This window comes from Ursus maritimus, unplaced genomic scaffold (assembly GCF_017311325.1).
Source record: "Ursus maritimus isolate PB19 unplaced genomic scaffold, ASM1731132v1 scaffold_34, whole genome shotgun sequence".
NCBI classification, from domain to species: domain Eukaryota; kingdom Metazoa; phylum Chordata; class Mammalia; order Carnivora; family Ursidae; genus Ursus; species Ursus maritimus.
The window spans coordinates 17758280-17773421 of NW_024426008.1; the positions used below are offsets into that span (position 1 = coordinate 17758280).

General features: G+C 38.8%; 1 protein-coding gene across 5 annotated transcripts in view; it reads left to right on the forward strand.

The window, feature by feature from the left end:
* Positions 1-15142, forward strand: part of PTAR1 (protein prenyltransferase alpha subunit repeat containing 1) — a 45442-nt gene that overhangs the window by 637 nt on the left and 29663 nt on the right. For all 5 annotated transcript variants that reach the window (XM_040620256.1, XM_040620257.1, XM_040620258.1 and 2 more), the window contains one exon: positions 9397-9566. In XM_040620256.1, coding sequence (XP_040476190.1) covers positions 9397-9566 — 170 coding nt within the window. The remainder of the gene's footprint in view (positions 1-9396; positions 9567-15142) is intronic.

The following is a 15142-nucleotide window of genomic DNA, read 5'->3' on the forward strand; positions in this document are numbered from 1 at the left end:
GTCACCGATCATCTTATCTCTAATGGGCCAGTTTACTAGCCAGAGGTAGTTTGAGGCTGCTTTTGACTCTCGCCTCATTTGTCCCAAGACTGTGGAGGGACTCCGATGAAACATTGCGCTTTGAAGGTGAACAGAGCACTCTCAAGAGTGTAGCTTCTGTAGGCATAGGTTGGGTTTGGTGTAAAGCCCATGAAATCTTGACACTTTTTAGCATTAGCTGATTCATAGTTACAGGGAACATTTTAACTCTTTTCGTATCCAGACACTGCTGCCCTCTCTCTAAGTAGGACACCACTACACTGACACGCGCCTCCCTCCGTCCTTCCTTTTCATGGTACTTGGAGTACTCCGGGAAGATACCAGAAGAGACTGTATTCTTTCTGACACTTCTGCTTTAATGTAACGAGTGAAAAAGGAAGCTATTAAAAGATACGTCTACAGTATACAAAAGAGGAGGGAGAAGCAAGAGTGTATACGCTTCCTCTGTTCCCCACCCCACCAAAAGAAAGATAGATGGAATCCAGTTTTACATTATTTTCACTTTTTCTAACTGTTTGTGAAGTTTTTTTTTAATATTTTATTTTTTAAACTGGAACACATGAATTATGTTTTTTATGCATTTTAAACCATAGGTACCAAACCTAGATTTAAATGAAGTGTTCTTTTCCTTTAAAGCGATGCTTATAAAAATTAAGAAGCCCACAGATGTCTTGCTCCCTTGTGGCACACAATTGGAGACCTGTAATAGTGCCTCATTAAAAACAAAAACGATGCTGGCCTCAAAACACACCTGCCACCTCTGACAGTGTCCACTTCCTTTTCCCTTGTGACTGCTGCCTTTTTTTTAAAAGATCATTTGGAATGATTTCCTGGCAGTAACCATAGTGGGTACTGGGTCTTTTAAAGAATGCTTTGATGCCTTGTATATCAGTCTTTCAGTCCCTTTTTGAGAATGAGAGCTTTAGTTTAAGTAAGAGACAACCTCAAGAAAAAAAAAGTTGGACAAGTGAACGGCCTATTTTCTCATCACTGATGTTGTTTTTCTTGAGGAAATTATAGCAGAGATTAGAAAGAAGCCTAATAAGTACAGTAATCATAGTTTCTCTTCTTTGAGGTAGATTGAAAAAGCACATCAGTGGCGCCTGGGTGGCTCAATCCATTAAGTGTCTGACTCTAGGCTTCAGCTCAGGTCATGATCTCAGAGTCCTGAGATCTAGCCCTGCTCCTGTATCAGTGCTCTGCTCAGCAGGCAGTCTGCTTCCCCCCTCTTCCTCTTTTTGCCCCCCCTTTCTCTCTTTCTCTCTCTCTAAAATAAATAAATCTTTTAAAAAAATCAGTGTTTTATATTTGAAGAAACAGATTGAGTGTTCACTGGCTTGGTGGGTTGGGAGCGCAGTTTGGAACACATCTCAGTTTTTCTGGATCATATTTATTGAAACTCATAAAGGACTTTAATGCCCCAACCATATTTTTAATGGTGAAAGGTCACTAATATGCTATCAGTGCATAATTTAAAATTCTTAATAAACATTTAGGTCATTCAAGATTTAAAAGTTTGAAATAAGTGAAGCATTTGAAATAATTTGAAATGACGATACTTAATATAGGTCTGAAGAATTTAAATAGCTTAACTCATTGTTTAATATTAATTTTTAGCCATATTTTAGTATATATTTCCTACAATAACAATATCTTTGATAATATTACTACACAGCATCTTTAAAAATGTCTTATGGTTTGGATTTTTTAAAATTCCTGTACTTCTTCCCCTAAACTAGCCCTCTTACTTCCAAACTAAATAGGCTATATTTCTGGTTAAAAGAAAGAAAAGGCATTGTATATCTCAAAGGTTAGTTACCTAATTACACTTTTCAGTATTATGGGAAAAAGTTTTTCATTCTTTACTTTTTGTTTTCCTTTTTTTCTTCAAACACAAGATAGATTTTAATTTTATTAGACAATATCTACTCCATTAAACATACTGACTTTGTTTCTGTAAAAATGCCTAGCCAGGAGGAGTCGAACCTGCATTGGTTAAGATGTGGATTTTGTTACTGGTAGAAGTGCATAGGTTACCCTCTGTCAACCTCAATTTCCTTTTGATCTAGTGAGGTTGATGAGAACACAGGAAAATCACCTTGACCAATGTCTGGCCCTTAGCTGCCACTAGCTAAGTCCTCTATTTAACCTGAATTTCTGTAATCTCCAGAAAACCATATTGGCCAACTGAATGATGAATGTGAAGTACTTTATAAATTGAAAAATACCATACAAATTTTTATGGTTGACTCTTGGAGAATACCATTGGAAAAACAGCTGAAAGCTTGACTCGGACTAGCAATAGCTTAATGTATAGACCTGTGCTAATGTGGAAGACAGCCGTTTATGGTGTAATTAGAGTCATGTCAAAGGTCTCTTGCCCATGAAGTTATTTTTTTATTACTGTTTAAAATATTTATTGAACTCTCACTGTTCATCTCATTACAACTGAGATGTTGTAGATACTATCCTCACTGTATGGAATAGGAAGTATAAAATACAGGTCTTATACTCAAGGCACAGAAATATCTGTGATATTTCATAGACACTGTCCTGTCTGTGCTGTCTCGTATGGTAGTCACTAGCCATATGTAGCTACTAAATACTTGAAATGTGGCTAATGTGAATGGGGAACTGAATTTTAAATTTATTTAATGTTAACTTATACATAGTGGCCGTATGTGCCTAGTGACCACTGTATTGCACAGTGTAGCTCTAGATGGAGACGTAAGACCCACCTGCGTGAACAGTAAATTAACCCTGCAAAGCAGTTTGTGATAAAGGTTGGACTGGCAGCATGGTGAACAAGTGCAATGTGAGTGTGTTAGGCGTCGGAGGAAGGCTTTGTATATCTAGGCCCGGGCCCTTAAGGGAGGTGGGTTTTGTGCTGAACATTGAAGGCTGGGTAGGATTTATAGTCTCAGAGAGGGAGCCAAAGACCTGCACAAGAAACTGTAAATTAAACCAAAGTAGCAAAATATGATTGAAAAGATACAGTAGAGTCAAATTATTGAGGTCCTTGGCTATGTGGCTTAATTTCTTTCATTCCATGTATGCATTCAGCAAAAGAGCACCAGTATTTGACAGATACAATTCCAGTCTCTAGATGTGCAGGTCTAGGAGTGGGGTGAACATATCACACATGGTCCCTGGCCCAGTGGAACAAATCAACACACAGAATATGAAAAGAGCCTGAAAGAATAAGGAGGATACTTTGAAGGAATAATAACAGAGGGGCTTAATTTATATGAGAAGCTCCAAATGTCTTTTGATGAAATTGCAATTAAATTGGACATGAGGGATGGATAAGAGTTGGCTCAGGGAAAACAGACTTCCTAGGCAGTGCATAGGCCCCAGTGAAAATTTTGGAGTAAGGGAGTAGTAAGGAAAAGCACATCTTTAAGTTGAATTTGAAGAGTAGGAAACGACAAGTCTTAATTACCTTCTTACACTTGATTTTTTATTTATTTAAATAATAGCATAGTTATAAAAATTTGGATTTGGAATCTGACAGTCCTGGATTTGAATGTTGGCTTGTCAATTAGTAACTGGTAGATTTAGATAAGAATCTTTCTTCATCTATAAAATGGGTTAAAATCCTACTTTATAAGATTCTGTGAGATAAATGAAACACAGAGCACGCCCCGCAACACTTAATAGACAGTAGCAATTTTTATAGCTGTTTTTAAAATAAGGCCAGTAATATCATTTCAGTGATACATGAAGTTAGTACACTTTAGAATTGAGAAAGCCTTTGAGGTTTCTGAAATATCTTAATTTAACCGCTGGCAAAGTTTTAATTATCAATATGAAAGGGTCAGTTCCTTTAGATATTTTGCTAACTTTACTTTTTAGTTATTCTAGAAAGAATTCCAGTTTGAAGGGGAAAAAACTATTTTTTTAAAGATTTTATTTATCTGAGAGAGAGAAAGAACGCTAGCAAGAGTGAGGGACAGGGAGAAGGAGAGGAATCTCAAGTAGACTCTGTGCTGAGCACAGAACCCGACTTGGGGCTCGATCCCAGGACATGACATGAGCCAAAATTAAGAGTGAGACGCTTAACTGACTGGGCCACCCAGGCGCCCCCAAAATAACTATTAGACTAAGAAAATTTGAACCATTTCCTGAATCCTTGGGCTATGTGTTCTGTGTGGTCACTCCATATTACAGGATTCCGTTTAGTATTTGGGGACCATTCTTCCCTCCCCAAAGGGAAACTGGGCGATGTTACTTTTGAAAATAATACGTGGGCCTACTCTAATTGATGATGCTTCTGAAAAGTGCAGACAAGAGACGCTGTCCAAACATGAGGAACAAAGTCAGTATCCTTGTTACAGGAACTTTGACCTTCATTTGGAAGCCAGTGGATCTCCACTGTGAAGTGAAGCACTCAGAAAGCTGTACCATGCTGTGTAGGATCTTTTTAAGTAAATGTGTTGGTTCATTCCATTTTCCTGTTTTGTTTTGTTTTTTTGGAGCAGCCTTCAAAAGTAACCTAAAAAGCGAGCATCATGGTATCTCTTTGAGAATATTAGAACTTTTTCACCATCCCGAACCTTCATGTCTTTAATAATCCTATGACGTTGGTGATGCAGGTAGTTATTTGAGGGTCCTTGTTAAATATCAGGGATCTAAATTGCCAGAAACCTAAAAATACAAAAGACTATAATTTGATAGTAGCAAAAAAGTCAGAAATTTCTCTTGTAACATAATTTCACAAGGAAATAACCGGAGATGTGTTTGGTATTTATAGCACATTCCTTGCAGCCGTTAAAAATATAAAAATTAATTACACAGGAAGATGTTTAATGTGAATTGTTAAGTTTTAAAGGATTGTAGGATCACAACAACGTGGATGGACATAGAGTATATTATGCTAAGCGAAATTAGTCAGAGAAAGACGAATATGATTTCACTCATATGTGGAATTTAAGAAACAAAAAAGAAGAACATAGGGGAAAGGAAGGAAAAATAAGATAAAAACAGAGGGAGGCAAACTATAAGAGACTCTTAAATGTAGAGAACAAACTGAGGGTTGCTGGAGGGTAGGTGGGTGGGGGATGGGCTAAATGGAGGACGGGCATTAAGAAGGGCACCATGTAATGAGCACTAGGTGTTATATGTAAGTGATGAATTCTACATCTGAAACCTGTTCTACACTGTATGTTAACTAACTTGAATTTAAATAAAAATAAAGAAAGGGGGGGGAAAGGATTGTAGAAGAGCATGTCCACTAAATACCACTTCTATAAAAACACTTAGAAAAAAAGGACGCATACCTAAACAGTAGTGTAGAAGGATGGCAAAAAGCCTTTTGTTTTTCCCCCCAGTTTTCTAACTTTTCTTGCATATAAAATTAGAACTTAAATAGCCAAAAATCGGGGCGCCTGGGTGGCTCAGTCGTTAAATGTCTGCCTTCGGCTCAGGGTGTGATCCCAGGGTTCTGGGATCAAGCCCCGCATCAGGCTCCCTGCTCCACTGGGAGCCTGCTTCTTCCTCTCCCACTCCCCCTGCTTGTGTTCCGTCTCTTGCTGGCTGTCTCTCTCTCTCTGTCAAATACAACAAATAAAATCTTTTTAAACATAAATAAATAAATAAATAGCCAAAAATCTAGAAGGAATTAATCTAAATCCTACTTGCTTTCACTGATGTTTTTATCTTTAGTGTCATGGGTGTTGGGCTATTAAGAAATCCAGATTTTTAATTTAGCATTAGTAGTGTGACCTTGGGTAATCATCTTAACCTCAGTGGACCTCAGTTTCCTTGTCTGATAAAATGAGATACTGGGGGAATGAGGTCCCTTCCAATTTTAAAATGATTCTGGAATCCTATTCTAAATTGTCTGGAAAAAAGTGGACTATGACCTGAGGGACTCAGCATTGGAGAAGTTTGAAGTCAAACACACTATTATTTGGAAGCTTACTGACCTACCTATCTTTATCAAGTACAGGTTATATTTTTAGGAAGCAGCAAAGCACTGTATTTTAGGGTCAAATCACTTGACAAAGGCTTAACGTTTTTGCTTTACCTTCCCATCTGTTAAATAACTTTTCTGGTTGGCCTCAGGCCCTTAAATGAATTAAAGATAATACATTTCGTCTTTGCCTGTCACTTGGTAGCTTACCACATTCTTTACCTTGTAATATTTGCTCTTCCTAAGAGGCATTATTATTCCTGTATTTCAGATTAGGATACCAATGACAAGTGACTTGCCACATTCCCTTTTGACTGTCAGTGGTAGAACGGGGGCTAGCTAGAACCCTGGGTCTTGGAAGATTGAACACTTTCGTCTACATCCTACTATGTCACATTTAATGTTTTGTTTTCCCTAGTGCTTTATACTCCCTGATACGGCTCCTTCCATGGACATAACTGTCAGGTTTCTCAGAATTTGAAAGCTGGAGGAGACCTAGCAGTCCATTTCCCTTATTTAGAGATGTAGTGCAATTCCACCACTTTACACATGAGGAAATTAAGGTCTGTAGAGGCCAAATGATACTTATTTATTTATTTATATATGTATATATTTATATATATAAAATATTGACAGACCTAGGACTTGGACCCACTGCCTTAGAAGGAAGTCAGAGATAATGCTCTTTTGGAGAGTCAAGAACTGATATTCTTTGACAACGATTTATTTGAATATTCTCACTGAAGTGCATGATAAGCAGCCTCTCAGGAGCAGTTATTGATCATCTGTTGTGTCAAGGCATTCTTGTTTTTTAAAATTAATTCTCGGAAGAATGGTACCCAACTGAAGAAGTGTGTTTTTTATTTGTGCAGATGGCCCTGTCCTTTCATTTAGGTACTGAATTATTAATTGGGCATTTTATTTTTGACGTAAATAATCAGCAAGGCAGGTTTTTACATTGTAATTTAAGTAACTGCCCTCTTACCCCCAGCAAATGGACTGTACCCAAATGTAGGATCTTTTATTCTTGTTTATTCTTGTTACTGTAGCATTCATATTGTTGACTTAGGCAGTTCTTTGAAGTGTTGTAAGTGGTTATTAGATCTCAGAGAACAGACTTTCTTAAAATAATTATGCTGAGTTTTTTTTTTAAGACTCTTTTTTTAAAGATTTTATTTGTTTATTTGACAGAGAGACAGCCAGCGAGAGAGGGAACACAAGCAGGGGGAGTGGGAGAGGAAGAAGCAGGCTCCCAGCAGAGGAGCCTGATGTGGGGCTCGATCCCAGAACGCCGGGATCACGCCCTGAGCCGAAGGCAGATGCTCAATGACTGAGCCACCCAGGCGCCCCTATGCTGAGTTTTTTTTTAATTGTAATTCTAGTTTAATTTTTGAATGTTCTATTTTATATAGTAAAACCTGCATACCAGAAGATACGAGATACAGACATATGTTAGGGATAGCTCTGGCTGTGGCTAGGTGTCCTAATAGCACATTAGGTAGATGTCACATTAACCAAATACAAATGCAGAAACATTTTGAAAAACTGGATGTTGAGCTCACATGCACTCTCAGCATTGCTTCATGCTTCCTGCAAAACTTTATTTATACTCCTGGAGTGGCAAAGTGTTAACATTTTATTGTAGATATTGATACAGTTTTCATCAAAACTATCAGCACTTTGAAGTCTGGGACCATCTTGTTTTATTCATTTTTGCATTTTCAGAGCCTAACACAGTACCCAATACATTGTGGTACTCAGAAAATGTTCAGATAATACTGATGTGGTATATCAAAACACCCCGAATCAGTTAAGCCATTTGTCAGGACAAAAAGCCTTAGCTCTCAAAATCCACTGCAAGTGAAATCGGCTTGAAAGAATGATTTGTGACTTAACCCCTAGAGTACCCTTGTTTATTGATGGCTCCCTGTGTCATGAATGAAGCGATCAGTAGAAAGTAGGTTACCTCTGAGCCATCTAGTGTAGAATTTCCAGGAGAGATTCTACTGTAGTTCCACAGCCTCCCATCAATTTGGGATGGTAGCCTAACAAAAAAAGGGCTTTTCTTATAACCTGTAATTGTACCCGTTTCCCCCTCTTGTGTCTACCAAACTGCTGTGTTCTTGGTTGGAGAATCCCAGGGACGTAATAGAAAATGTCATACATAAGCTCTGAAAACCAGTTTTTTATTTCTTTAATGTAGGCAGTTATCACATCATCTTTGTAATTGAAAGGCGTGTGCAGTTTTTGCAAAACCATTTTTATGTTTGCTGGTTCGTTTGTTATGTAAGTCAGCTGCTGTGCATATCGTTTATTAAATCTCCACCTCAAATGTAAATTTTCAGTTTAAGGTGAGGTGGATTGAAGGACATAGATGCCACCTTAAATGAAAATGACCTAAATTCTGAAATGTATTTTGTGTTCTAGCAACATTTATCAGTGTGCGTTTATTTTTTTAATTCAATGAATTATAAAAGATTATAAAGAAGAAAAAATGGCCACAGTCTCATTGACAAGATAACTTTTGTTGATAATTTGTTTTTGCTGCACATAATATTACTAGGCAAGCATAAGTACCTTTGTTGACATTTTTTAAAATAGAAATAATACATACACATGATTAAAAAATTTAAACTGTATAAAAATAAAATTCTTTGTCTCCCCCAAAATTTCTTGGGATCCTTCTTCGAAAAAAATTGTACAAAATGCTTTATGCCATACTTTAGAATTTTGCTCTTTTTCTGGTTTTATGTATCTTGGCGTCCTTTCCATACCAGCATATGCAGATGCCTCATTTTTGTGCACCTCTACCACGCAGATTAGCCTGTTTCTTCTACCAGTCTTACATTGGTACATATTTAGATTGTTTCCAGTTTTGTTGCAGTGTTGCAGTAAACATCCTATTGACATATTTTGTTATAGGCTAATTTGTGAGCAGTGGAATCACTGGGGCTCAGGATATATGCAATTTAAAAGACATTTTCAAATTTCCATCCAAAGATGAGACCAGTTTTCATTTTTGTCAACAGGGAGTCAGCGTACTAAATTTTCCTATACCCTTGTCTGTATTAAAAAACATTTTTAAAAATTTCTACTAATTCAGCAGGTGAGCTAAATAATATTTTTAAGAAAGGGAAATATGGGGGTGCCTGGGTGGCTCAGTTGGTTAAGTGTCTGACTCTTGATTTCACCTCCAGTGATGATCTTAGGGTCCTGGTACTGAGCCCCACATCAGGCTCCATGCTCAGCAGGGAGTCTGCTTGAGGATTCTCTCCCTCTCCCTCCCCCCGTTCTTGTCTCTCTCCCTCTCCCCCCACAAAAATAAATTTTTAAAAAAAAGAGAAAGGGAAATATATTACTTTTTAATAGTCTGTAGGATTTGAAAAATGATGAAAAAACTAATGGTCTTATCTTTAATTCTTCTTTTTGTTTCACAATTTAAGAGATGAAATTGGCCTGATCCCATGTCCTGAAGCTAGGTACAATCGGAGTCCCATAGTCCTGGTTGAAAACAAACTTGGTGTGGAGAGCTGGTGCGTCAAGTTCCTCTTACCGTATGTCCACAACAAGCTCCTTTTGTACAGAATGAGAAAGCAATGGCTGAACAAAGATGGTGAGTATGAACTCTGGTGTCCTCCTTTGTTTTTTAGAAACAGCATGGAATACAGGGGGAAGAACCTTCTCTGGGTGTTGGCATTCCTAGATTTTGGTTCTGGCTCTTTCATTCACTGCCTGGGTGGCAGCTTAACCTCTCTGTCAAATGAGGAGTTTGGACCTGTCAGTAGTTTTCAAATTTTGCCTCCATAGTGATACAGGATTCCAGGCTACCTCCTGCAGCCTGAACAGTAAATCAGAGCAGTTCTGATTTTACCTTTTTATGTATTAGCGTTATTTATGAAATTTATTTGAAGAAGACATCCTATGGCTATAAAAGAAAGTTGGAAAAATACTGAAGAAGACTCTAGTTCCTACAAGCTCAGATTCTCTGGTTTCTGATCCTTTAGGAACTCAATAAACAATAGAACTCATTTTGGTAGGAGACCAAATGGGATAACGGAGGCGTGATGGAGGTAGTTACACTGTGACCCAGCTCAGTGATTTATGGAGGTGCTGTTGTGCTGTGAATCCCAGTTGAGCTTTGGCCATCTGTGTCTTCCTATGCTGATGTAAGCAAAAGAAAACCATCCCAGCATTCACTTCTTTTGCTCCTCTGAGACCGTTTTTGCTGCATGGGACAATCTCTGTTCATCCTACCTGGTCTCTTTTCTTAGCTTTCCCCCATATGCGATATTAAGCCTCCATGTGTATGAATTCCCTTTACTTTTTAGGTTAAAAAAAAAAGTAGAGTACTCATCCAAGACCGTGTTCTTAACTGTTTTTATAAAGCTGCCCCTTCCCACATACAGCCAGCCGTACCTTCCGAAGTGCTCAGTATGTCTGCAGGCTCATTTTGAATAAGAACTTTGTTTCCTAGAGAATTTTAATTACCAGTTTGGTAGCCATTACCATGAGCCTACTCATACCAGAAGCTGTTCTAAGTACTGTGAGGATAAAAAGATGAATAATACATGTTTCTTTTACTCAAGAAGCTTAGAGTTGGGTGAAAAACAATCTCTTTGTGGAGTGTTGCCAAAGGCATGACATACTGATTTCCTTGTATTCCTCTTAGCATTGTCCTTAACATACTGTTACAATAGCACTTTGCCCTGTTCAGACCAGTAGAAAAGGAATCTGACTCAAAAATTTAATGTGAAATAGTTTGTTTTCTGTGTGTTTCACTCAATTGGTCCTCTGATATATATCTCTTAGAAGGCTATGCCTATGTTCATGGCATAGCTTGAGTTTTTGGCATAAACTTAAACATATACGTTTAGCCATAAATTTAAAGGTAAGGATATTTATCCATTGTTAGGTGCTCTTTCATTTTCCCTTTCATCACCCTAAAGGTGTTAGTTTGTTTATGAAACCTATATAAGTTTCAGTAACATTAAGGTACAAAATAACACCATATGAATCCATCAAGTTTGTTTTGTTTTGTTTTGTGTTTTTTGCCAAACACAGCTGTATTGTGTATGTTCTGGCATCTAAAAATGTATAATTGAGCCAGTACATAACTAGCTTGGGGAGATGGGGAGACAGAATGATGCTCTTGTAGTAGAGAAGAAACAGCATAAATTTTAAAATGTCAAAGGCTGCTGTTAACGGTTCAGGTCATCATTTTTCGCCCATTCATGTACATTAGCCTAGCCTGCCCTCTCCCTGCAGCCTTCCGGGTCCTGCTCTCCATTTCCCTGTGTCTTGTCTCTCTGGACACTGCCTTGCAGGCTTTGCTCAGTCTCCTCATTATGAAGTTGTAGGCTTAGTAGGCCCAAGAAGAGCCAGGCAGAAGACCAGTGGTTACGCTCACTCACACGAATAGCTGGCATCTAAACGTTGCATTCTGGTGCAACTGTGTGTGAGTACAGAAGCAACTTGACATTATTCTAACCTATATCCTCATGGAAACAGTTTTTAATTTCACTTTTTTGGTGGGTGGTGACAGCATAGTTTAGCGTAGTATCACATACTACTCAGGTTGTGTATTAACAGTAAAAACATGGAAGTGGATTTCTGATGTGACAGAAAAAAGGTACCTGAAAATGCTGATCAACATAAGAGAATAATACCAAACTTGTGAACCAAAGCAGTTATTACACACAGGTGAATAGTGCTATAAAAAAAAAAAAAGTAAAAAATATTAGGAAAAAGCAGTTATTTTGTGAAAATGCTGTACCTTTAGAGCTGTATTTGTAGAAAACATACATAAGAAGAGCCAAGTGAAGAAGGCTCTCAGTTTAAGAATTTCGGAAATGTCAGTGTCTGAGTGATTGATCATGGCCAAATCCTAGGCATCACCCAGGAATGTATTCTGTAACTGAAGGTGACCTTTATTCTTGGGAGAGATTATTCTCTTTTTAACCAAACTGAATTCATGCTCTCATTAATGTGCTGAATTCCCTAGATGTTTGGAAAGCATCTGTACTGGTTAGAGTTCTCTAGAGAAACAACCAGAAAATTTTATGTAGAGAGAGATTTATTGTGACTAATAGGCTGACATGCTTGTGGAGGCTGAGAAGTCCCACGGTCTGCTTTCTTGAAGCTGGAAACCCAAGAAAGCCAATGATAAAATTTAGCTTGAATCTGATGGCCTCAGACCCTGGGGGAGCCAAAGGTTTAAATCCCAACCCAAAGGCCAGAGAAGATCAGATGAGATGTCCTAACCCAAGCAGACAGACAGGAAGCAAAAAGGGGCAAAGACCTCCTGCTTCCTCCTTTTGTTATGTACAAGCCCTCAACAGATTGGATGATGCCCCCCCTTTTGGGTAGGGCAGTCTACTTCATGGAGTCTACTGATTTAAATGCTAATCTCATCTGGAAATACCCTCACAGACAAACTCAGAAATAATGTTTAATAATGTTTAATCTGGACACCCTGTAGCCAGTCAAGTTTAACCCTAGCACCAAAGTTAACCATCACAGCATTCCTGTTCGTTACTTAGAGACTGATATTTTGTAAGTCTGCTGCAGTAGTAGCCGTATTTGGTTTGGGAGAGGAATGATACTGTGTAATTCTGATTTTTGAGAGATCCATGACAAAAACAAGAAGCAAGAGAAGTCCACAGCATTGGAGTCCTGACCGAGTGGAGCTCTGTCCCGCACTTGGACTATCTCCAAGTGTGTCCGCCCATCATTTTGCCTCACTGCTCCGTCTTTCGCACAGCCTCTGCCAGCTGTGCTCTCTCTCACCTGGACAAATGTGATTACCCTACAGCTGGTCTACCCTGTTTTCAGTCTCGTTTTCTGTAATCCATCATGCCACTAGCCAGTCATTTCAAACAATGCTTCTCAGCAGCACTTCTTAGAAACACAGTTTGAGAGATGCTTTTCTGAAATACGGATCTGTGCGTCTTACTTTGTGATGCGTAGGGTCAAGGTGGAGTTCAGAGTCCTTGGTATGGTATTCGAGGATCTTCACAATCTGTCCCCAGCCTTCATTACCAGCCTTCTCCTCTGCTTTACATTCAGCATCAGAGGTTGTATATGCTCAGCTCCCAGGCTGATGTCAGCCCACAGAGAGATTTTGTTTTGACTTACATAATGTTTCTTAAACTGTTTTTAATAAGTTGGGTAAACATTTAAAGTCAGGATGAACTTCTAAAGTTAGGATGGAAATCTGGATTTGTCTTCCCTTGAAAAATCAGAAGCGGTGGTTACATAAATTTCTGCACAGCTGCAATGGGCTGGGGCTCCTAGCCTCTGCTTTTCTTGACCAGGTAAGTGTCCTTCAGACACTAAGGCAGAGTGTCAGTTGCTACTTATCATCAGGTTTGCTTTGCTACTTCTTTGACGTTCACTTGAACCCTAGAAGCATTAGAGTCTGCAGCATCTGATATGCCGCCCAGCCACAACATAACACTGTTGAGTCCTTGGACTTTGCTGTGTCCTCCTGCTTTACTTTACTTCCATGCCTTTGCTAAGGCTGGGTTCACATCTCACATTGTCACCACTGTTGTGATTGCTAGTGTGTGCATGTTCGCGTGCGCGCGCACACACACATACACACACACACACACACACACACAGGAAGGCTGTTCGACTGCTTCAGGAAGCAATAATTACCTCTCTTCACTCCTACGGGAGTCTTTTATTCAGACTGCTTGCAATAGTAGCACTTACCACACTTTATCGTAGTTGATTAAACATTTTCCCCAGGTAGATTGTGAGTTTGTTAGAAAGAGGGATTTTGGTTTGTCTTTTTTTATGTCCTCAGCTCCTTTATGTTTTCCATAGATATTTGTCAAAAAGGAACCAGAGTTTGGTAAGCAAGAAGTTTTAGCTTAATCTGGCTATTGATTCAGTGACTGTATTCTGTAATAAAAGGGCCTTTCTGGTGTTCACCACATTGCTTTATCTCAAACTTCTCTTCTTGTGGTCATTAGAATGCATTTTGGAGAAAGAGATTAACCAAATCAGTTGACCTTGGCTTTATTTCTAGGTACATGAAAACATATCTCTGTCAGAGACAGTTGGCAAACGCAGTGACCATTACCAGATGATTGCTCGCGTTGGGCCATTTCTGGAATCCCATTGCAGCAAAGAAAGAATATTGATTTTTCTCTGGCTTTTCTATAGCATCCTTTTGTCCTCTCCTTGTTACTGTTGGAATTTAGCTACTTTGCTGTGTATAATATGCCCTGATTCATTTTCTCCTTGTGATGTGATGATGAGTTAGTCATATATTGAAGTGATTTAACAAAGGAGCATTCATTTGCTGGTATATGTTCTGGTATTTGCAGAGAGATCTGTTTAATTTCAAGAGACCATAGGGATATCAGTAGCTCACATCTTCTGGGTAACAAAGAATATGGTATATGATAAAATGTAGAAGTAAAATAGTTACTGTCAGCTGTTGATCATACATGTTTATCTTTAGATCTTGGTACAGTCCTGACTTGAAGAGGACAAAGTAATTGTAGACAGTGTGCTAGAGTGGAAAGAACATCTGCTTTGAAGGAAAACATCTGGCTGTAGACTCAGTTTATCAGCATGCTGAAGTCACTTAGCAGTGACTTTAGGCAAATTATTTAACCTCTTCCTATTTCTTCACCAAAAGAAGGGAATTGTGAAAGGTTTCAGAGGGTTGTTGAGAGGATCACATGAGTTAGTGTGTATAAAGCACCGAGCACAGTGCCTCACACATAGTAGGCTCTCAAGAAACACTAGTTTCCTTTCTCTGATTTAACCAGAACCAGTGGGGAAGAAAAAAAGAAAAATACACATAATTCAGGAATGATTCTTTAATTATGTCCAATATTTCTAAACTGGTTACTTCTCTTTCTTTGGCCCTTTCCCATTTCTGACATTTCACTTCACCTTCACCTCTTGGGTCTGACTGGAATGCTCCCTGAAGGAGGTCCTATCTGAACTTGAGTCCTGAGTGGGGAGGAGTTGGCAGGTGGTCAGAGAGGAGGGGATAGGGGCTTGTGGCTGTGTGTGTTTAATATACAACCCCCGAGGCTGTTGATGTTTTGAATCCTGAGTTTCTTTAGAAGTTGAGAAATAACCTGCTCAGCACTCGCCGCTTAGCCAGCTCGGGAGATTGTTTTCCTCCCTCTGCTGGCATCCGGTCCCAGTATAGCTTGTGGAACT